General features: G+C 45.3%; 1 protein-coding gene across 3 annotated transcripts in view; it reads left to right on the top strand.

Annotated features, from left to right (window-relative positions):
* Window positions 1–418: 418 nt before the first annotated feature.
* LOC137332317 (uncharacterized) overlaps window positions 419–23,126 on the top strand; it is a 43,084-nt gene continuing 20,376 nt past the window's right edge. The window contains exons 1-6 of one of the 3 annotated variants that reach the window (XM_067996054.1): window positions 419–537; window positions 11,343–11,452; window positions 13,997–14,338; window positions 15,665–15,928; window positions 19,213–19,566; window positions 19,642–19,911. In XM_067996054.1, the coding sequence (XP_067852155.1) occupies window positions 11,392–11,452; window positions 13,997–14,338; window positions 15,665–15,928; window positions 19,213–19,566; window positions 19,642–19,911 (1,291 nt within the window). In that variant the 5' untranslated portion in view covers window positions 419–537; window positions 11,343–11,391. The remainder of the gene's footprint in view (window positions 538–11,342; window positions 11,453–13,996; window positions 14,339–15,664; window positions 15,929–19,212; window positions 19,567–19,641; window positions 19,912–23,126) is intronic. The other 2 variants (XM_067996057.1, XM_067996055.1) reach the window with 2 other exon arrangements.

Raw genomic sequence — 23,126 nt, 5'->3', positions numbered from 1 at the left:
TGCACTCGCCTAAATATGCTAATGAACCCATCCCTGGGATTTGGGACCTGGTCAGCATTCATTCCTAGAGGTGGCAGGGAGTCCTGCTCAGCCCCTGCTATGGCTGGTACCCTAGACTTTTGGCCCCTGGCAATTCATGGTATAACACTCCTTTCTTTATAAAACAGAAGATTCTCCAATTTAACATGAGCTCTGTCATTTCAGATCGTCCAATAATATTTAAAATAATAGGTCCCAAGACTGACCCCTTTACTGCCCCTCCCGAAATGTTTTTGAGCTTGATTAGTTCCCATTTTGGGATGTCCTCTTTTTCATATTTTGAGCTAATTTTCTATCTCAGCTTGAATGTGCACAACACCAATGATGTATGAATTGTGAGCTGAAAGTGAAGAGGAAGCTCATCCGTCTGTAGGTTTCACAAGAGACAACGTCAATTACTTTGTGCGGAGCAACGACTGAGAACCTCAGTTGTGTATCGATGGACTTGAAGGTTTGCTGCTCAGTCTCTGGACTTCTTCATTAGTCTCTGCCCACAAGGTAGGCAATCTTACTGTAATCATACTTCTTCATAAAGGATTGATTTAAATGTGGTTTGAATAACACATTGCTCAAAGATCTTGTCCCTTTTTGACCTTTTACTCTTTCAAATCAGTTCTTCTGTTGCACCCTGTTCCTCTTTAGACTAAACAGGGGCATCAACTGCTGATCTGTTTGGTTCCCTCTCCATAAAACTCCAATAAGGAGGTTTCTTACAACTAAATGACTGCATTTTACACATTTTAAGCTTTCCTGCTTGTTGCTTGTTGGTACAAACATTTTTGTCTTTATCTTGATTTGTTTTTTCTGGTTTCCCAAGTGATGCTGTCGTACTGTTTGAGGTTTTCATTGTCCTTCAAAGTTCTGTTGGTTTTCAGTTCTTTGACTAATCAGTGGTGTCCAATTTTAGTTGAAAACATCTGTCAGTGAAATAGGAAGTAAAAAAGTCAAAGAATAAAATGTAAGAGAACAGATGAATCATGGTGGAAAAACTTGATTGCCAGCCCTGAGTGTGGGCTTGACGACTGCCCCTACTTTTGGTTCAGCTCCTCCAGTGAATAAGATACAGGAAAAAGCAGAAGCTCTAATTGACCTAAGGATCTGCCTGAAACCCGTTACCTTCTAATTGAGCTTGGAAAGCACAGCAATGACACTTTGCAGTCTTAAATCATCACATTGGGTTATCATTGTTTCCCTTTATCAGTTGTAAACAATTTTACAACACCAAGTTATAGTCCAACAAATTTATTTTAAATTTGTTGGACTATAACTTGGTGTTGTAAAATTGTTTACAATTGTCAACCCCAGTCCATCACCGGCATCTCCACATCATCCCTTTGTCAGCACAGTAATACATTGTGTGTGAGATGGTACAATGCTCCTGCCCTTATAAACCAGCCTCTGACCTACAGTGAGCAGCACCATATCAGATACATTACAGTAAAGAATTCTGTTTAGAAATCTATGAACAGAATCATTGCTGCCTATTTACAGTAATTTGGACAGATCGTTGAAGGATGTAGACGTGGTTAATCCAAAACTGTGACACTGAGATAACCATCTACTGCTTCAGGTTACTCACATGACCTCAGTCAGGACCAGTTAAACAAGCCCATGACAATTTCATTATTGTCCAGCATTTTAAAGATCCTTAAAGACATATTTTAGTTTATGTTTCAGAGTTGGAACGATATGTTTTATTTGTAATTCCAAACATTAAAATTAATAGTTTCACATAAATTTCAGACATAAGCCTCTCAATATAAGGGGGTTAATTTTAACTGGGAGCCGGGAAGGTGGCAGAGGTGGAATTCCTGACCGGAAACCCGTAAGTACAGGTTTCCCAGACATCCTAACGATTTTGACGTAAGGACGTAGTTCATTTTTTTATAGATTTCCCTCCCAACAGGCCAGCCAGATTGACAGTCGGATGGGAGAATCAGAAGGCCCGGGAATCTCGGCCGGTTTATAAGGGCAGGAGCATTGTACCATTTCACAAATTTAAAAAACTATCAAAATGGAGGCCCACAGCGTCCTTAAAGGATTTTACTGACCGACCTGCCTCCTGAGAGCGGGTTGGTCGCCCGCCCATCGACCCGACACCATTAAAGCCAGAAGTGGATGGGATGGAGGCGGGTTTTACATTTTTAATTTTACCTTCCCACTCACCCCCAACCCACCCGACACCCAAGGTGTCAGCCATAGCTCAGTGGTAGCACTCTCTCCTCTGAGACAGAACATTATGGGTTAAAGACCAATTCCAGAGACTTGAGCACATCATTTAGGCTAATATTTCAGTGCAGTACTGAGGGGGTGCTGCACTGTCTGAGGCGCCGTCTTTCAGATGAGATGTTAAATTGATGCCCTGTCTGCCCTCTCAGGCAAACATTTAAGATCTCAGTGTACTATTCGAAGAAGAGCAGTGGTGTTCTCCTACAGTCCTGGTCAATATTTATCACTCAACCAACACCTAAAACAGATGGGAGTTAAATTGGTTAACCGCCAAAAACGGGCACTGGGATCATGGTGCGCAATTAATTCGCGCCTGTTGGTTGCAATGCAGGCAGCACATTACATTCGTACTGCCTGATGATTTCAGTGATTGCTGCGTGCAACCAGCGCTATCTACATTGATTATTGGCTGCATACATCAACAGGGGACCCCGATATCGGGAGAGGTTAGCACCACTTAAAGGCAGCTGCACCTCTTAAAGGGGAGGTGCGCTGTTGCTGCAGGAAGTGGTGGAAGTGAATGGTGAGGTGAATCTGTGCTGCAATATAGTGAAGCATGGTGATGGTGGAAACTCTGGAATTTTTAATGAGCAACAACTTGGCTGCTCAAAGTTTGCGGGACTCTGATATTTTCAAAATATGAGATACTGGTCTGAATGGAGATCAGAAATTACACAAGTAAAACACAGATGCAGGTCTCGTCCCTACGTTTAAAAACAGTTAAAAACAGTTGTTGCGTTTTAAAATATTGAAAAATGTTTCTCAAAACTACATTCCATATCCTCCAATCTACACTCCAGACCCGGCCAATCTGAGTTTGTACCGGGCCTGTGAAAGAGCGTGCACCAAGGTTCTCTGATGATGCACTCGAGGCCTTGGTGCAAGAGGTGGACAGAATCAGGGGCACCCTATATCCGCAGTGGGGCAAGAGGCCATCCAGACATATGCTCAAGAGGCAGCGGGAGGCAGTAGCGGATGAGATCAATGCCAGGAGCCAGAAGCATGGATGCAGTGCAGGAAGAAGTTCAATGACTTGACACGAGTAGTCAAGGTGAGTGAGTTCAATTGTCAAGTGGCATATCCTACCAACTGCACCATTAGCCTCATCCACTGGTCCACGCACTACACCCCCCATCACCTACTACCAACAAATTCTTTCAATCAGTATGACCTCTTCCAATCACATGCTTCATCACACCCTCACAAATTACCAATGTTGCAAGCCACACACCCCAAACGCACAGGTTACACACACTGACAGCTATTCAACCATGACAGCCACATGACCCAAACAGCTTGCAGGACGCTCACCGATACACGTCCCGCTTTCTTGCAGGAGAAGATGGCTCATAACAGGAGGCAGCAAGTGGCAGAGGTTCTATGGAACATGAACCTGCTGTCCTCTCTTAGAATGACAGCATTCCTGTCCTACCCCTGCCACTCTGCCGGTGCCCTTGCTGTTACCTGTCAGCTAGCCAGCCCACTCTATGTGGAGTATCGCAACATTATTCAAGGATAGGACACCTCCAAAAACAGGTACAAATGCAGCAGCAGCCAGAACAAATAATCCATCAACTAACCAGTAATTCTTGCATGATCCCTTTGAATGGCGCTGGTGGGGGACTTTCATGCCGTTTGAGACCTGTTCAGCTGTGCGAGGTTAAGACAGTGCGTTGGCTGGAGCATGGCATTCCAAAATAACAGCGGTCCCTTTAAATCAGCGTTGCAGACTGATTAACACCATAATCTCCCTCCTCTACATGCCGCTGGCATTTGTTAGGTGCGCATGCGCAAACACCTTTACCAAGATGGCGTCCTGCGCACGTCACGCCAGAAGTGTGCACGTGCATGGCGGACGCCATTTTTGAGTCTTAGCTGTCCGTGTAGATGCAAGGCCAAATTCCCCCCCCCACGATCTGATCATTTATTTAATTACTCTTTGTGGGACCTTGTTCTGCACTAATTGGCTGCTGAGTTTCTTACATTACACCAGTGACTACATTTCAAAAGTGCTTCATTGGTTGTAAAGCACTTTGGAATGTCCTGAGGTCGTGAAAGTCGCTATATAAATACTACAGGTATGGTTGAGTCAGAATGTTCTAGCAAATTGCAGGCACAAACACAACAGGCCAAATTCTTCTGTGATGTAATCTTGAATGGCTCTATAAAAAGGAGGGATGGCATTGACCATTATAGTGAGCAATTACCTTTATATCCATCAGAAAGAGTCTAATCCTGGAGGTTATCATTTACTTATTAAGTTTCTACCTGAGATGTTGAGGAACAAGAAGTGCTGCTGAGAGAATAAACACAAAGACAGAGATCTTGTGGATGGAATAGTGTCTCTTCAACTTCATTCCAACTCAGTTCCACACGCACACACCGTGCGCACATGCATGAAAGAAAGAACTTGTATTTATACACTGCCCATGACATCAAGGCAGTATTTAACCAAGTGCGCCACCAAGGAGCCTTAATAAAACTGAAGTCAATGGGGATGTGGGGCTCTCCAGTGGCTGGAGTCATACACGGCCAAAGGAAAATGGTTCTGGTCGTTGGAGGCAAATCATCTCAACCCCAGGATATTGCTCGCCACCATATTGGAAGCAGAGGAGGCCATTTAATGCCCATAAATCAGGCACTAAGCGTTCGAATTTCTAGGCTTATAAGTTCAAGCCTCAAGATAGACTGCTTCCAACTCCAGGCTGCTGATTTGAATCACATGCAATCTCATTTACAAATAATTTCATTGCTTAATACAGTGTGCACCAACCTGAGGGAAGACTACCAAATAAATCACACAACTGATGTGAAAAATGTAGTGGTGCACAGGTGTGAGGGAACTAAACTCACTTTAATTAAGCTCAGTTTTATTGATGAGCACACCGGGCGATAAATTGGGCCGCGTATCACCCGTTGTGATGGCGCTATGCGGCCTCTTAAAGACCTAAAATGGCATCCGGAATGCGAGCGCACACTTCTAGCGTGACGTGCACCTTGGTAAAGGCTTTCGCGCACATGTAGATAACGAATGCTGGCACCATGTAAAGTAGGGAGACTATGTAGTAGATCAGCGTGCAATACTGATTTAAAGGAACAGATGCGATTTTGGAACTCCACACTCCAGCCAACACTATTTAAAAGGATCGTACAGGTGTTTCAGGTTAGTTGCTGGATTATTGCTTCTGGCTGCTGGTACAATTGTACGTGTTGGTTGAAGCTTCCTATACTTGGAGAAAGTTGCAATATTATATAGAGAGTGGTCTGGCAGGTCCTGCATTACTGTTGGTGGCATTTAAAACAGTGTGCTGAACAAGGTTTCTGCCAACCATGGGTGGCCCTGCTAGGACTCCCACTGGGCATTGAACACAACTGGGAGCATGTAGAGAGGCCACACAGAACAGGTCAAGCTGCGAGGAGAGGGAGGAGGAGGAGGCACAGGGCACTGAGCAGGACGCCATATCCAATGAGGGCCTTCAGGGACCAATTCTCTTACCTCAACCTGAGTGAAGATCAGTGCATCTGACGGCAGAGGTTCACGAAAGAGGTTGTGATGGAGATACGTCAACTGCTGCAGCCACAACTGCAGCCTCAGACAGCAAGGACAGCATTGCCTGTGGCTGTGAAGGTAACTGTGGCGCTGAACTTTCACAGCTCTGGATCGTTTCAGGCTGCTGCTGGTGATATGAGCAACATCTCGCAATTTGCAGTGCACTGCTGCATAAGGGAGGTCACTGAGATACTGTACAAGCTGTGCAACAGATTCTTGACAGAGAGAAGCAGAATGAGTGAGCACGAGGGTTAGCTCACGTTGCAGGCTTCACCATGGTGCAGGGTGCCATTGACTGCACACATATTGCCATGCGTGCTCCACATCTCAAACTCGGCCATCTTCATGAACAGAAAGGGGTTCCACTCCCTCAATGTGCAGCTGGTGTGCGACCACACGCAGTGCATCATGCAGGTCAATGTCCACTACCCTGAGAGCAGTCATGATTCCTTCATTCTGCGGCAGTCCAATGCCCCACCTATCTTTCAACCGGCACGGCAAGTCAAAGGCTGGTCACTGGGCAACGAGGGCTATCCCCTCATGAGGTGGCTCATGGCTCAGGTCAGCAACACATGCACACGTGCACAGCAGGCCTACAATGAGAGCAATGCGACCACAGGGAACATCATCGAGCACACCATAGACGTTCTAAACCACACTTCCGCTTCCTGGACCATTCTGGAGGAGCCCTGCAGCACTCAGCTGAGTGGGTGTCAAGATTCGTCATTGTATTCTGCATGCTGCACAACCTCGCTCTTATGAGAGGACAGCCCTTGCCACCGCCTATCCGGCAAGACCCTGAACCTGAGACAGAGGGAGAGGAGGAAGAGGCAGGGGAGGAAAAGGAGGAGACAGAGAAGGAAGTGGAGGAAGAGGCAAAGAGGCAACAAGGTGGACAGGCCCTGTCTACCAGGGCTCTGCGTGCTCACTTTATTAATGATCAATATCAGTAACATCACCAACAGTCCTACACTCCTCACCTTTCCTCTCCCACATCATCCAATCATCCTTCTTATGATTACACAATGCTTCTTCCTGCAGCTCACCACATAAATAAAAACCACCACCAACTCCGACTTCAAATACAAATTTATAAACTAAAACATGAAATGATATAAACAACATTACACTTTTCACCCTTGTGCATTCTCTTAATCTCTGTTGTTCGTGCTCCATTCCCAGTGCTCCGATAAGGTGCATCCCCAGTGGCTGGAGCATGGGTGGTGGAAGGCTGCTGACCTTTAATTGAGGAGCGTGCAGATGGTCGTGGAGGATGACCTTGAGCAGCTCTGGTTCGGGAGGGCCCAGTGTCAGATTGCACCATCTCGGCCTGGGCTGCAGCAGTCTGGTCTGGCTAGCTGACAGGCAAGGGCAAGGGCACTGGCGGAATGGCAGGGGTGGGAGCAGGCTTGTGTTCCATGGAGCCAATGCCACTGTTCCGGGGCGGCCCCTCTGCAATCCTAGTGATCTGCTGGAGATCAGACTGCTAGACTGCTGTGATGCCCTGGAAGCCCCGTTCCACAGTAGAACCCAGAGCTATGATAGCAGTAGTCTGAGCTCTAAATGCAGCAGCTAGACCTTGGACGACAGGTGTTTGTGCTACAATGGAAGCTGTGACATTGATCATCAGAAGCTGCATCATGGTGGGTTCCACAGATGTGCTGATGGAGGTGACCATCCATTCCATGTGGGAAAGGATGGGCTCCAAGCTCTGTGCAAAGCCCTGCGCCAAGTTCGAGGTGGACTCCCCCATGCCCCGTGACATTGCACACAGGCTTTCTGGCAGGCTTTCCAGTGCACCAAGCATTTGGTTGTGTACTCCCATCGGCCTGGCCCATCAAAGTCATCATCTGACTCTTCGGCATCAGAACTAGTGTGCCACCTCGCCCTCCAGCGAACTGGCACCTGTGGTATCCATTCCCCCCGCCCCGGCTCCTGTGCACTTGTGCCCAGTGTCTCACCACATGCAAATCCCTCCTCTAACCTAGTCTCTACACCACACATAGAGTCAGTCTCTGAGCTGCTGGATGCGAACGGCAGATCAAGTGACCTTGTGGCTTTATTATCACTGTCTTCCTCCTCCTCCACCTCGGACGGTGCCGGCTCCAGTTCTTGGGCATCTCCAATGATAAAGGGAGACGGGATAAGTTGTGAAGCGGGGGTGGAGAAAGTAAGACGTGCGTGCTGACACCATCTGCAGCACGTGAGTGGGATGAGGGAGATGTGGGAAACGAGAAGTAGTATTAGATATGTAGAGACCCTCATCAGCGAGACCTCCAGCGCCGCCAGTGGCCACGTCCGCAGCGACGGCCCACCCAATGATCCCCAGCACTGTCTCCTCCATGAGGGTGAGGACGTGTAGGTGTGCCTGTCCTCCCCCAGGTCTTTACTGCTGCCAGCTGTTATACGCAAAGTTCTCCAGGAAGACAGAGGGAAGTGTGTCAGTGAGTGTCCTGCAAGGTGTTTGGGTGATGTGGCTGTCATGGTTGAATAGCTGCCAGTGGGAGTGACCTGAGAGTTGTGGGTGTGTGGCTCACAAGAGTGGTACAATGTGAGGATAAGGTGCAGCATCCGAAGTGCAGCCTTGCGTACGGATGGAAAGCGTTTGTTGGTGGGTGGGTGACGGGGCTATCGTGCATGGAGCAGTGGTGCAGTTGGTAGGATTTGCCACTTGACACTTGCATTCACTCACCATGACCACTCGTGTCAAATCATTGTAATTTCTCCTGCACTGCATTCACGTGTGTGGTGCAATGTTTCTGGCATTCACTTCCGGGGTCATTTTCTCCCACTGGCTCTGCAGCTGGTGTCTGGAGAGCCTCCTGCCACCCTGTGGGTACAGGATGGCCCTCCTTGTGTCCGCCTTGTCCACTTAGGCCTCTGGAGCCTCATCGGAGAAACTTGGTGCTTGCTCTCTCACTGGTCCAGCATTAGACTTTTCTTCTCCCACCGATTGAATTGACAGTGCACTTCCTCTTTAAAAGCTGCCTTTAAGTAGTGCTGGCCACGCCCCATATCGAGCCCCTTGCTGGTGCGTGCAGCCACTCAACAGCTCAGGTAGTGCTGGCTGCTCGCAGCAATCATGCAGATTATCAACCGTACGAATCTCAAGTGTTACTTGCATCTCAATAATCGGGCGCGGGTTAATCGCAAACTGCAACCCCCGCGCCCAGTTTTGGGGGTTAACCAATTTAACCCCCGATGTAACACTTCCCACGTCATGTCTCAAGTTACTCACACAGTGTCTCCCAAAATATTATTTTCTGAAAGCAATCTATCTAATTTGTATTTGAATGAATCAACACTTTCTGCTTCCACTGTCTCCTTCGATCGTCTGATCCATAGATTTACACTCACTGAACTAACAGGGTATAAATTCTTCTTTGGGCGGTGGCGCTAAACAGGCGATAGTGAACGGCCGCCTCTTTTATACTCGGTCCAATTTTCTTTTCCATTGAAGTCAGTGGGAGACAAAATCAGGCGGTAGAGCAAAAAAAAGTCACCGATTCGTTCTCGCCCGTTCTGCTTCTCTGCCCAAAATCAATTTACAGCCCACTGCTTCCGCAGATTAGTTTTGAATTTACCCCTTTTCAAGCACAGGTAGTGTTCTCTGGTTCTACTGTTCTGAAACAGCTTGTCATGGTCCACACTATCGAGTCCCTTTAGAATCCTAAAAACAGCAATTATATCAACTCTCAACCTTCTCTTTTCCAGTGTGAACATGCTCAATTGACATAATCGCTCCTTATAATCCAATCCCTCCATTCCCTCAATCATTCTGGATGCTCTCTTTATTCTCTCAGCAGGTGCAATATCCTCTTTGTGTTTCGGTGACCAGAACTGGACACAATATTCTAAGTGCGGTCCCACCAATCATTTAGAAAGTGGCAGGATTACCCCACTATTTCGATACAATATTGACTTTTTAATACAACCCAACGTCTGATTTGCTTTACTCACTGCAACCGAACATTGTTGGAATAGCTTCAATTTGTTGGCCCAGATTTTGCTGGAGCAGGGCATCCAACGGCGTCTCTCGTTAGTCAGACTTAACCCTCCACCCTTCAGCTCAAAACATTCTTGGCCACTAAGTTGCTGAAAGTGCGAGCTGATAACGTCACAGCGAGGGAAACAGGGCTTCTGGGACCTGAGTGAACAGGGTATCTCCTTAACCAATCAGATTGAAGGATTGAGAAATAAAGAGCACAAGGACTGAGAGGAGAGTGCAAATTAGAGTGGGTGAATTCAATGTCAAATCAGGTTCAGAAAGAGAAATAAAGAGAGGGAAAGAAAGATTGGATTAAGAGAGGGAGAAAAAAGAGAAAGAAAGGAAAAGTAAAAAAAAAAATTTGACATTTTTAAAATCTCCAACAACAATTAATACCTGAAGGAATGAGACTTCACACTTGCAATACTTAATGTTCAGTGCCAGAGAGGTTGATTGGCAGTAATGAACAATTATCATGTTGTTAAAAGGGTACTTGTGTGTGAAATGACAAGACTTAACTTTCTGTGTCGAATTTTAATTTGTATTTACCGCGCAAACACAGCAACTTCACGCCATTCAATGGATTTCAACGGTAAGGTGGCAGGGAGATGCCGTTTTTGCGAAGCTAACAGTGGAGCCTAGTTGCCCTGGAGAAGATGGTGGTGGGACTTCTTCTTAAACCACTGCAGTCCATGTGGTGAATGTACTCCCACAGTGCTATTAGATAGGGAGTTCCAGGATTTAGTCCCTGCAACGATGAAGGAACGGCGATGTATGTCCTAGTCGGGATGGTGTGTGACTTGGAGAGGATCCTGTTGGTGATTATGTTCCCATGCGCCTGCTACCCTCGTCTTTCTAGGTGGTGGAAAGTGCAGGTTTCAGAGGTGCTGCCGAAGAAGCCTTGGCAAGTTGCTGCAGAGCACCCTGTAGAAAGGACACAATGCAGCCACGGTGCACCCATGGTGGAAGGAGTGAATGTTTAAGGTGGTGGATGGGTTGGCGATCAAGCGGTCCGCTTTGTCCTGGAAGGCGTTGAGCTTCTTGGGTGTTCTTGCAGCAGCAGCCAACCTTGCAAGTGGACAGTATTCCATCGCATTCCTGACTTATGCCTTGTAGATGGTGGAGAGGCTTTGGGGAGTCAGGAGGTGAGCCACTTTCCACAGAATACCCAGCTTCTGACCTGCTCTAGTAGCCACGGCATTTATATGGCTGGTACAGTTGAGTTTCTGGTCAATTGTGACCTCTAGGATGTTGATGGTGTGGGATTTGGTGATGATAATGCCATTGAAAGCATGTTATTATATAGACATGATCAATAAATGGAGCAGCAGTGAACAAGAAAACATTAATTGCTGTTCATTCATACCCTCAGGCATATAAAATTCATACGTTATCTGATCAGTTTCATTTGACATTCATTCATGTGTATGTTAAAATTATGGTGGAGAAGTGAAGTACAAGTGCCTCAGTTTTACTTCGAGTGGTTTTCTGGTAAAATTATATATATCTATATAACTATATGTATATTTCTTACAGGCAGAGAGACTCAATCCGCAAAAAGAATCGACAATTTTTCTGCAGCAAAATGTCAGCTGGTTTGATGTTAAGTTTCTTTGTGTTTCTACTTCGGTCTGTTTTTACTCAGAGTAAGTGCCTTTTTTCCACCAATCACATTCATATTGTTTGACTTTATCATCGTGTTTAATGAAATCACGCACTGACTATTCAGAAAGCAAGTAAGGTCTTTATTTTCATGTTCCTGCTCCTTTAAACAGGATGAGTAAGTTCGCTCTTCAACTCCTTTCCCCGATCCATCTATCACTCTGTTTATCCATTCATCTGTCATCTGGTTACATCTGGTTTAGTGTCCAAACTTTGTGTTTAAACTTTACAGTGAATACAGTGTGCATGGAGCCAATTCTACATCATTAAATAAATTTAAAACAGAAATAGACAGTTTCCTAGAAGTAAAGGGAATTAGGGGTTACGGGGAGCGGGCAGGAAATTGGACATGAATTTAGATTTGAGGTTAGGATCAGATCAGTCATGATCTTATTGAATGGCGGAGCAGGCTCGAGGGGCCGATTGGCCTACTCCTGTCCTATTTCTTATGTTCTTATGTTCTTATTTTATTTTTGGTATTTGTGATGTGAGTTGCTATTTAATCAAGACTCACAGATATATGGGTTTTACTGCTTTAGATAACTTCCCTTATGAAATTGTAGATAAAATATTTGGTTATAATGAGTATTTTATTTGTTTACTGTTACCCTTGAAATGAAGGATAGATGATGATTCGAAGGTGGAAATGCAGTCCAGGGAACGGTAGTGATTAACTGCTGACTGAATGATGTAACTAATGTCATCAGAGGTCCCCTCGAAGTATCTGAATGCACAAACATTAAGTGCCTTTCTCACTTTCACAGCGACATTTGTTACCTCCCTATCTCTGTAACCTCCTCCAGCCCTACAGCCCTCCGAGATCTCAGCGGTCCTCCAATTCTGCCCTCTTGCGCATCCCGGATTTCAATCTCTCCACCATTGGTGGCTGTGCCTCCAGCCGCCTAGTCCCTAAGATCTGGAATTCCCTTCCTAAGCCTCTCCACCTCTCTACCGCTCTTTTCCTTAAGATGCTCCTTGAAACCTACCCCTGTGATCATGCTCTTGGTCACCTGTTCTAATTTCTCCTTATGTGGCTCGGTGTCAAATTTTGTTTGATTACGCTCCTGTGAAGCAACTTGGGCAGTTTTATTACATGAAAAGCAGGATATAAAAGCAAGTTGTTGTTGTCATCTTTCACAGCTAAGGCGAAGCACCTGGTGGAAAGAGGCTGTAAGTCAGGTTCCAAGAGTTGGTTTATCTTTGTCACGGTGTGTTTTTAGACAAGAGGAGGTCGGGAAGCAGGAACCACCTGATCTCCTCCCACCTCAAGGAACCCCGTCAAGGACAAATGGGGTGGAGTCCCGACATAAACGTATCCTTCCCCAATTTCTCTTCGGCTCACTCCTGTCCACCCCGATACTGCCCCCTGTAGACCAGGAGTCGTAAGGACATGTAGAGCCTTTATTTTTTGCCACATGGAATTTAACCAACTCCACAATCAAGGACACTTGCCAGATTCTTGGGATTGTAATGGGATCCGGCGACCTGCTCCCTGCAGATTGTTGTCACTTCACTGAATATGTGGACCCAAATATGGACAGCTTTATTCAAATTATTTGTAGTGGCCAAGTGTTATCAGATGTTACATTTTCCATCATTATCGCCATAGCAATGCTGGAACACAAAGAACAGCAGCATGTTCCCAGCATCCAGTGTTGCAATGGTGTGCAGGAGGGGATTTAAGTTTCAAAGATCTTTCTGAAGCAAGTGTGATCAATCACACAGCCAAATTTGTAAATTTTCAAAAGTTGCCCCTCCTCTTCAGCTGCCTCACAGGTAGTCAGTCCTGATCTGCTGCTGAAAGCACTCGAGACCTGCAGCAATCATCTTCCTCCCTCTCCCACGTGGGTTCCTCGGATCAGAGCACGAACCCTGCAAGGAGTCGCCATAATTATGGAAATTAGGCTGGCCTCAGGAAATTCCCTGGTGTTTGCGGTAGGGGAAGACAGAGTCCGTCACGCTGACCTACAGCCAGATTATGGTAATGTGGGAAATCCTGCCTCCCTTTGTTATAGGTGCTCCTGTGGGTAGCCTGGTCACCGGTGGTCCAGGAGAAGCAACAACTTACTGTGCATTGCACAAGAGGAGAGGAGACCACTTTTGGAGATCACTGACTTGATTTTTGATTCTGAAGTGATATGATTGCATCAGTATCGTATTCAATTTTAGGAAAATACTGATTATTGTGATGTTATTCCAAATTTCTTCACAATATGGGAGCAACGATTCCCCTTCCGCACTCCCGGTAAATGCTGGAAATACATATTGTGAAATTGGATACCACCAGCCCACAAGGTCAGAGTGCAGTGGCATAAATTTACCCTCTAATGTCCTAAAGTATCATTGGATTAGGCCTGATTATTCCAGACAGACAGCTCTTCACAGGGGTGTGTCTGTGTCATTGCTGAACCATTGAATATAAAAAAGTGACTGTAACAAAACAAAGTCCAATATTAATTTTTCCAAACATGGGATTAAAGAGTTTTGATTTGATATTAAAATGTTTACATTGTTATTCTTTCTAACAGGAAACCCAAATCATATTTATTTTTTGGATGAGAGAGATGACGTTTCATTAAAAGGACCAGACAATCCTGGAAATGACCCTGTTGTCTGGGAATGGAAACCACACTCAGGGCAACCAATCCAGGAGATGGGTACTTTTTACAAAACTAATACGGGCTGGTGGAAAGTACAATGGAGCGATCACTTTAGAAACAGCGACTTGTACTCGAAGATACAGCTGGATCGTGGTACCATTAATCTGAGAATTAGAAATTCCACGTTTGAATTTGCGGGATTGTTCATCTTGACTCAGGAATGGTCGAGAAATAAAATCCTGAAACAGTATGAAATATTTGGGGTCAAATGTGAGTGGGATAAAGACTAGAAAAGGTTCAAGAATATGATTCTCCGTAACTAATTTCATCTGTAAAGATTAGAGATTGCCAGGATCATGTGAGATTTATATCACCCACTGCAGCGTGCATCTCTCATTAAAACAACCAGGGGAAAGATTTGTTCATTATTTCTCCTGAAATGGTCAACATGATTACAGACTTTTTGATAACTTCACCAGAAATAGCAAAGTGAGGAAATCTGTCCACCAGAGAGTATTATGGTCTGTACACTGATGTGCTCTCTAAAAAATTAACTTCTGCCAACTAAGAATATCACTAAATAGTGACATATTGTGGTTGGTTCATGTGTTTAACATCTAAATGAGGCTCAGGTCACTGTCAAATGAAGTTGATACAAAATATAATCCAATCATGAAGTGTCACAGAGACGAAAATATGATCCTGACTGTACTCGCCCTGGACCATTGCTCCTGAAGTGTAGACCCCAAATGAACCAGAATGAGTTGACCATAATAGAAAGTCAACTCATTTACAATTTTTAACGCTGCTCATGGTACACAGTGCATGGTACACGGGGAATGACACATGGGTCGGGCACCAGAGCGTTGGACGTCGGCAACCAATTGTTGCCACTATTTATTTGGCCTGGTCTTGGAAAAAAGTCCCTGTTCAAGATTTGATTATTACTTGTCATGTTGTAGGTGGGACCGAAAGTTAGGGTGGGCATTTTTAGAACAAGCCTCTCCTGAAGTGCCATTCCATTTTCGATGCACAATAATTAGAGCCGTGTCCAGATGCATTTTGGGAGCCCCATAATTTAAATAATTTCTGGGGCTGTAATGACCTTTGATGTGGATTTTGTGCACAGATTCCCAGTGCATGTGTTGGGAGGTCTTACTGAAGTGTGCTCGGCACATTGAGAACACAGTAGGCTTTGAACCTACTTCAAGTCCGATAATACAGGGGATACATTTCCAGCACACCCTCCTCTGATGAGTTTCCATCACCTGTCCATTGTGGTGTGGGCATCCCACAAATGCCATCCAAACTGTGTAACCTTGACCTGACCCCGGATACTCGGGCAGGATCAGGAGTAAAGGTCACCGGCCCCGCTCTGCCACACTTCTGCTGGTGGAGCAGGACTGAGAATCTTCGGCCCCACTGTGTTATTCTACTGCTGAGATGCATTTGTGTGTAATCTGGTCTGACCCTTTAATGAAACAAGGTACAAATGCTGATAATGGGTACATCTTAATGCCAGTTGGAACTTAATTGTTCTAGCATGCCACTACTTACAGTAAACTGTACTACATATTATATATCTGTTTTTCACAGTTGAGTCAAGTCCACAGAGTGCTGTGGTGGGCAGTGACGTTATACTCAGCTGCACCATCTCCAAACTCTCAGATACAGTCAGTCTTCAATGGAAACAAAGGGACTCATCTCAGCAGAACAGGAGGAACACTGATCAGATCCGAATAAAGAACACAGATTATCTGATGGTCAGACATGTTGCAGTAGAGGATAAGGAGTTGTACGTGTGTGAAGTGCAGGAAAGTGGATCCGTCCTTATCAAAGCTGATTTTTCCATGACCCAATGTAAGTTCAGTTATCTTACAGTCGATATTGAACAGTTACTAATGTAAAATTGTTACATACAAAGTGGAGTCATACATGTCACACATCAACACTTCATGCTGACAGTCAGCATGTGGGTTCCTGGTGCACATATCAGCATTGAACAAAATACTGGCCTCTCTCCCCTCAATGCTGCTCCCAACTGATTTCTGCTGCTATTTGAAGTGATTCCATCTGCTGCATACATTAGACTTCAAATAGATTTAATAGAGGTGTTCAAAAGTATGATTTAGTATGTATGGATTTTCATGAGGCATTCAATAAGGTATTTCACAAGATGTTTGTTACAAGTATTCATGTTTATTTTTTGAGGAAAGGGACCTCTTTCAGATGGAAAGGTGGTTCAAGGGCAAGAAGCAAAAGGTTGGTGTTCAATGAACTTTGCTCAGATTGGAGAAGGGCTTGAAATCTTGTGCCACAGAAGTCAGACCTGGTTTCACTTTTGTTCTCTGTACATAGATGTTTTGTGCTGGAAGTAGGGAGCACAATATCAAAATTTGCTTTGGATGCAAAATCGCAGAATTCGGCAAACACCAAGAAGGATTGAGAAAGAGAGGACAATATAGACAGGTTCGTATAATGGGCAGACAGGTGACAGATGCCGGTTAATATGGAGAAGTGTGTGGTAATGCATTTTGGGAAAAAATCAAGGAATGAGAGTTTATATTTAATGGAGAGATGCTAAAGTGTGTGGAGGAACAAAGAGACCAAAGGATTTAAATATATAATTCTCTGATAGTGTGAATGCAGGTAGATAAAGCCATAAAAAGGCCAATATTATTTTGGGTTTTCTAAATACGGGCATAAAGTACAACAGTAAAGGAATAATAATAAATTTGTGCACAGCAAATTTAGGCTGCAGTAAGAGTGCAGTTTTGGGTCCACCATTATTGAAAGCACATTGAAGCCATAGAGAGTGGACAGTGTAGATTCTCCAGGGTGATACCAGAGATGGAAGCTATAGTTCTGAGAAGAGTATTGAGATACTAGGACAATTTCTACTGGAATAGAGAAAGCCAAGAGGAGATTTAAAAGAGATTTATTTGATTGGACGAATAGGGAAAGATTATTTCCTCTGGTTGGGGACTCAGTGTCGAGAGATCATCAATTTAAAACTGTAGTAAAAGAATGAACAAAAGATTAGAAGAAATTTAATTTTGCAGAGGTTTGTTAGAGCATTGAATGCTTTGCCACAGGGAATAGTTGAGGCAAAGAGGATTGAAGTTTTTAAAGGAAAAGTAGCTAAATAGGTGAGCAGGTTGTTGGTGAGTAAGTGCCGCTTGAACCACTGATGACGACATCTTCCATCACTTTGCTGATGATTGAGAATAGACTGATGGGGCGGTATTTAGCCGGATTGGATTTGTCCTGCTTTGTGTGGACAGGACATACTTGGGCAATTTTCCACAATGTCGGGTAGATGCCACTGCTGTAGTTGTAGTGGAACAGCTTGGCTGGATGCCTGGCTAGTTTTGGAGCACAAGTTTTCAGCACTACAGCCGGGATGTTGCCAGGGTCCATAGCCTTTGCTGTATCCAGTGCATTCAATCATTTCTTGATATCATGTGGAGTGAATCGAATCAGCTGAAGACTTGCTTCTGTGATGGTGGGGATCTCGGGAGGAGGCCGAGATGGATCATCCACTTGTCACTTCTGGCTGAAGATGTTTGCAATCCTGCAGCCTTGTCTTTTGCACTCACGTGCTGGGCTCTTTCATATTGAGGATGGGGATGTTCATGGAGCCTCCTCCAGACATAGCCAGAGAAACACCTGCAATGACTTCCCTTCCCACATCTGCACCGTTACCTCTGGAGTCCCCCAAGGATCTGTCTTTGGACCCCTCCTATTTCTCATCTACATGCTGCCCCTCGGCGACATCATTTGAAAACACAATGTGAGGTTCCACATGCTCACTGACCTCACCAAGTTCTACCTCACCACCACCTCTCTCGACCCCTCCATTGTCTCTCATTTGCCACACTGCTTGTCCAACATCCAGTAATGGATGAGCAAAAATTTCATCCAACTAAATATTGGGAAGAACGCAGCCATCGTCTTTAGTCCCAACCACAACTACATTTCCTGGCCACCGATTCCATTCCTCTCCCTGGCCATTGTCTGAGGCTGAACCACTCCGTTGGCAACCTTGGCGTCCTATTTGACCCTGAGATAAGCTTCCGATCACTTATCCGCTCCATCACCTAGACCGCCTACTTCCATCACCGTAACATTGCCCATCTCCACCCCAGTCTCAGTTCATCTGCTGCTGATACTCTCATACATGCCTTTCTTACCTATAGACTCGACTCTTCCAATGCTCTCCTGGCTGCTCTCCCAACTTCCACCGTCCACAAACTTGAACTCATCCAAAACTCTGTGGCCTGTATCCTAACTTGCACCAGGTCCCGTTCACCTATCACCCCTGTGCCCCCTGACCTAAATTGGCTCCTGAGCCGGGAACGCCTCAATTTTAAAATTCTCATCCTTGTTTTCAAAGCCCTCCATGGCCTCGCCCCTTCCTATGTCTGTAATCTCCTCCAGCCCTACATCGCGCCAAGATCTCTGCGCTCTTCCAATTCTTGCCTCTTACGCATCCTGATTTTAATGTTCCACCATTGGCGACCGTGCCCTAAGCTCTGGAATTCCCTCCCGAAACCTCTCCACTTCTCTACCTCTCTCTCCTCCTTTAAGATGCTCCTTAAAAAGAATCTCTTTGACCAAGCTTGTGGTCACCTGTCCTAATGTCTCCTTATGTGGCACGGTGTCAAACTTTGATTGATAAAGGTCCTGTGGAGCGACTTGGGACCTTTTAATACGTTAAAGGCGCTATATAAATAAAAGTTGTTGTTGTTGTTGTTGTTGTTGTTGAAGGAAACCATATTTGGGCCATCGCAAAATTCGACACAACCTGCAGCCGCCACCTGCAGGACTCCATGTTACTGACCGAACCTCTGAACACTGGGCCTGTGATGTCATAGTGTCATCCATGGCACAAAAATCTCATCATATTAAAAAACAAAAAAGTTTCATTTTTATAAATTTCCACTGCCTTTTGTGAATTGAATTCATCCAAGCTTTACCATTCTTAAACAGTTCATAGCTTTGAAAAAATGTTATCAAATGCAGTTATGATGATCAAAACCCAATTAGTTTTATATAATTGTGGGCGGTAATTATTCTGGCTTTTCTCTGTATCTCAGTAACTGTAAAATTCTCACACTTTGTTCTCTGTCTTTCTATTGCAGATTTAGATGGTGAGAATTACACACTTTATCGATCAGGCACAGGTCACAGTGAACTCCGCCTGATTTGCTATGATTATTATAATAATTATGATCATTCTTACGATACTGCTGAATGGACCTGGAGGTCACATCATCTTCAGAATCAGGAGAAAAAAATAGCATCTGCTTCAAAATCTGAGCTCATCAATGTAAACAGGACCTACTTTGGGAAAAGACTGGTTCCCACAATGGCAAATTTTAATGGCAAGAACTTCAGTGTGAGGATTGTCCCTGTACTGTTTGAAGATGCCGGAGTTTACACATGTTCTCTGGGATCAACTAAATATGTGATCATTAAACTAATCACAGTTAAAGGTAGGAGACAGAATTTTGTTGTTTTCAGTGATAAAGTCATTGTTTAAAATCTAAATGATTTTGTTGTTTACACAGTCACAGCTGAACCATCTGATGCAGTGACTGAGGGACACAACGTTACCCTGACCTGCTCTGTCTCTGATGTCACTGAATCAATCAGACTTGTTTGGATCAATAGTGATGGCAAAACTGTAGGAAATAAAACATTGAATGGATGGAATGGGGAAGAGAAATCATTGAGACTGAATATTCAGAAAGTTGACAGAGGCAGAGAGAACTGGATATGTGTTTTGTTTTATCAAAACAGGCCCCTGGTTTTAGTCCCGTACTATCTGGAGCCCAGTGGTAAGTGACTCAGGTTTTGCTCTTTATACTTATATTCTCGATAGAATATTCTTGTCACCTATTGTTCTTTTTGCCAGATGTAACCCCTCCTTTATATCCTGTGTGTGAGGCTCTACCAGTGGTGCAGAACCTCAGAAAATTTACCCTGAGATAACTCAGAACTGCCTGAGATCGAGCGTGGAAACTTCCTGGTCTGTATGTCTCAGCTACGGTCTCGGTAAACACACTGAGCCAGGGTAAGCATTTCTTTTTGACAGCAAAATGGAGCATTTTCTGAACAAAATCAATCAGAATGCTGAGGCAGAATGTTCAAAAAAATCACAGCAAAATGTAATTCCCAGCTGCAAACATTGCAATTGAAGCTCTCCACTCTTCAGGCTCAGAGAAACTCTTCTTTTTTTTATTCGTTCATGGGATGTGGACATCGCTGGCTAGGCCAGCATTTATTGCCCATCCCTAATTGCCCTTGAGAAGGTGGTGGTGAGCCGCCTTCTTGAACTGCTGCAGTCCGTGTGGTGACGGTTCTCCCACTGTGCTGTTAGGAAGGGAGTTCCAGGATTTTGACCCAGCGACGATGAAGGAACGGCGATATATTTCCAAGTCGGCATGGTGTGTGACTTGGAGGGGAACGTACAGGTGGTGTTTTTCCCATGTGCCTGCTGCTCTTGTCCTTCTAGGTGGTAGAGGTCATGGGTTTGGGAGGTGCTGTCGAAGAAGCCTTGGCGAGTTGCTGCAGTGCATCCTGTGGATGGTACACACTGCAGCCATTGTGCGCCGATGGCGAAGGGAGTGAATGTTTAGGGTGGTGGATGGGGTGCCAATCAAGCGGGCTGCTTTATCTTGGATGGTGTTGAGCTTCTTGAGTGTTGTTGGAGCTGCACTCATCCAAGCAAGTGGAGAGTATTCCATCACACTCCTGACTTGTGCCTTGTAGATGGTGGAAAGGCTTTGGGGAGTCAGGAGGTGAGTCACTCGCCGCAGAATACCCAGCCTCTGACCTGCTCTCGTAGCCACAGTATTTATATGGCTGGTCCAGTTAAGTTTCTGGTTAATGGAGGAGGCTGAGATGAATCATCCACTCGGCACTTCTGGCTGAAGATGGTTGCAAACGCTTCAGCCTTGTCTTTTGCACTCACGTGCTGGAGTCCGCCATCATTGAGGATGGGGATGTTTGCAGAGCCTCCTCCTCCCGTTAGTTGTTTAATTGTCCACCACCATTCATGACTGGATGTGGCAGGACTGCAGAGCTTTGATCTGATCCGTTGGTTGTGGAATCGCTCAGCTCTGTCTATAGCATGTTGCTTCCGCTGTTTCGCATGCATGTAGTCCTGAGTTGTAGCTTCACCAGGTTGGCACCTCATTTTTAGATACGCCTGGTGCTGCTCCTGGCATGCTCTTCTACACTCCTCATTGAACCAGGGTTGATCCCCTGGCTTGTTGGTAATGGTAGAGTGAGGAATATGCCGGGCCATGAGGTTACAGATTGTGCTGGAATACAATTCTGCTGCTGCTGATGGCCCACAATGCCTCATGGATGCCCAGTTTTGAGCTGCTAGATCTGTTCTGAATCTATCCCATTTAGCACGGTGGTAGTGCCACACAACACGTTGGATGGTGTCCTAAGTGCGAGGACGGGACTTCGTCTCCACGAGGACTGTGCGGTGGTCACTCCTACCAACACTATCATGGACAGATGCATTTGCGACAGGTAGATTGGTGAGGACAAGGTCAAGTAAGTTTTTCCCTCGTATTGGTTCGCTCACCACCTGCCGCAGGCCCAGTCTGGCAGCTATGTCCTTCAGGACTCGGCCAACTCGGTCAGTAGTGGTGCTACTGAGCCACTCTTGGTGATGGACATTGAAGTCCCCCACCCAGAGTACATTTTGTGCCCGTGCTACTCTCAGTGCTTCCTCCAAGTGGTGCTCAACATGGAGGAGGACTGATTCATCAGCTGAGGGAGGACGGTAGGTGGTAATTAGCAGGAGGTTTCCTTGCCCATGTTTGACCTGATGCCATGAGATTTCATGGGATCCAGAGTCAATTTTGAGGACTCCCAGGGCCACTCCCTCCTGACTGTATATCATTGTACCGCCACCTCTGGTGGGTCTGTCCTGCCGGTGGGACAGGACATACCCAGGGATGGTGATGGAAGAGTCTGGGCCATTGGCTGAAAGGTATGATTCTGTCAGTATGGCTATGTCAGGCTGTTGCTTGACTAGTCTGTGGGACAGATCTCCCAATTTTGGCACAAGTCCCCAGATGTTAGTGAGGAAGACTTTGCAGGATCGACTGGGCTTGGTTTGCCATTGTCGTTGTCGTGTCCAGTGCCTAGTGGTCCGATGCCGGGTGGTCCGTCCAGTTTTATTCTTATTATGACTTTTCGTAGCGAGATTTTACAACTGAGTGGCTTGCTAGGCCATTTCAGAGGGCAATTAAGAATCAACCACATTGCTGCCTGTCTCAGCTGATCCTGGGAACATCTGTGTCTCATCACTCTCATTCTAACTTAGGGCCAGTGCATTGTGAGTGCAAAAGCAGGAAACTCGAGGCTGCAGTGTCACTGGTCCTCATTATAATATGTATAAATGAGCTCATTTGGGAACGACACAGGCAGATCGTGGGAAAGGTAAAAATGTTCAAGGGAAATCGGTGGCATTGATTTAGGGGTAGAAAACCAAAGGAAACAGCTTCTTCCTCATTTCGCTCGCAGAGTCAGTGAGTACTGTTTGGGATGTCCACTTTAGGGACAACTCTGTTCACATGTGCAGCCTTTTATAAGTATATACAAAATAGACATATGCTGGAATTGGGAAAAGCAGAGACAATGCCACCCTACTGGCAAGCCAATCACCCACCTTAAGTGGGTGTGTGAACACACATTATGCAGATATCTTGTGTTGACAGCGTGCTAGATTTTACAATGTTTCTGTACATTTGGAAAGTGGGTGAACAGTTGTCAGAGAGCTGGGCATTTTCGCACCTTGATGCTCCATCAAGCTTGCAGTGAAGTGCTGATAGCATGAATTGGGAGGTAAGATTATAAAAGAAGGCAAAGTGTGAGCACGTTTACCTTAGCAACCCTTGGGAGATCAGCAAATGTCTTCCTCATCTACTCCTAGGATCACTAAGCAATGTCTAAGATGGTGAAGAGGAGGAAGCAGAGGAGGCAGAGGCTGCCTTGATTTTGGTCAAAAAATTCCATGAACACTTTGCAT

The sequence above is a fragment of the Heptranchias perlo genome, chromosome 14, assembly GCF_035084215.1.
Source record: "Heptranchias perlo isolate sHepPer1 chromosome 14, sHepPer1.hap1, whole genome shotgun sequence".
Classification (NCBI taxonomy): Eukaryota; Metazoa; Chordata; class Chondrichthyes; order Hexanchiformes; family Hexanchidae; genus Heptranchias; species Heptranchias perlo.
Note: the sequence above shows the minus strand (reverse complement) of the source record. Positions and strands in the feature narration are given on the sequence as shown.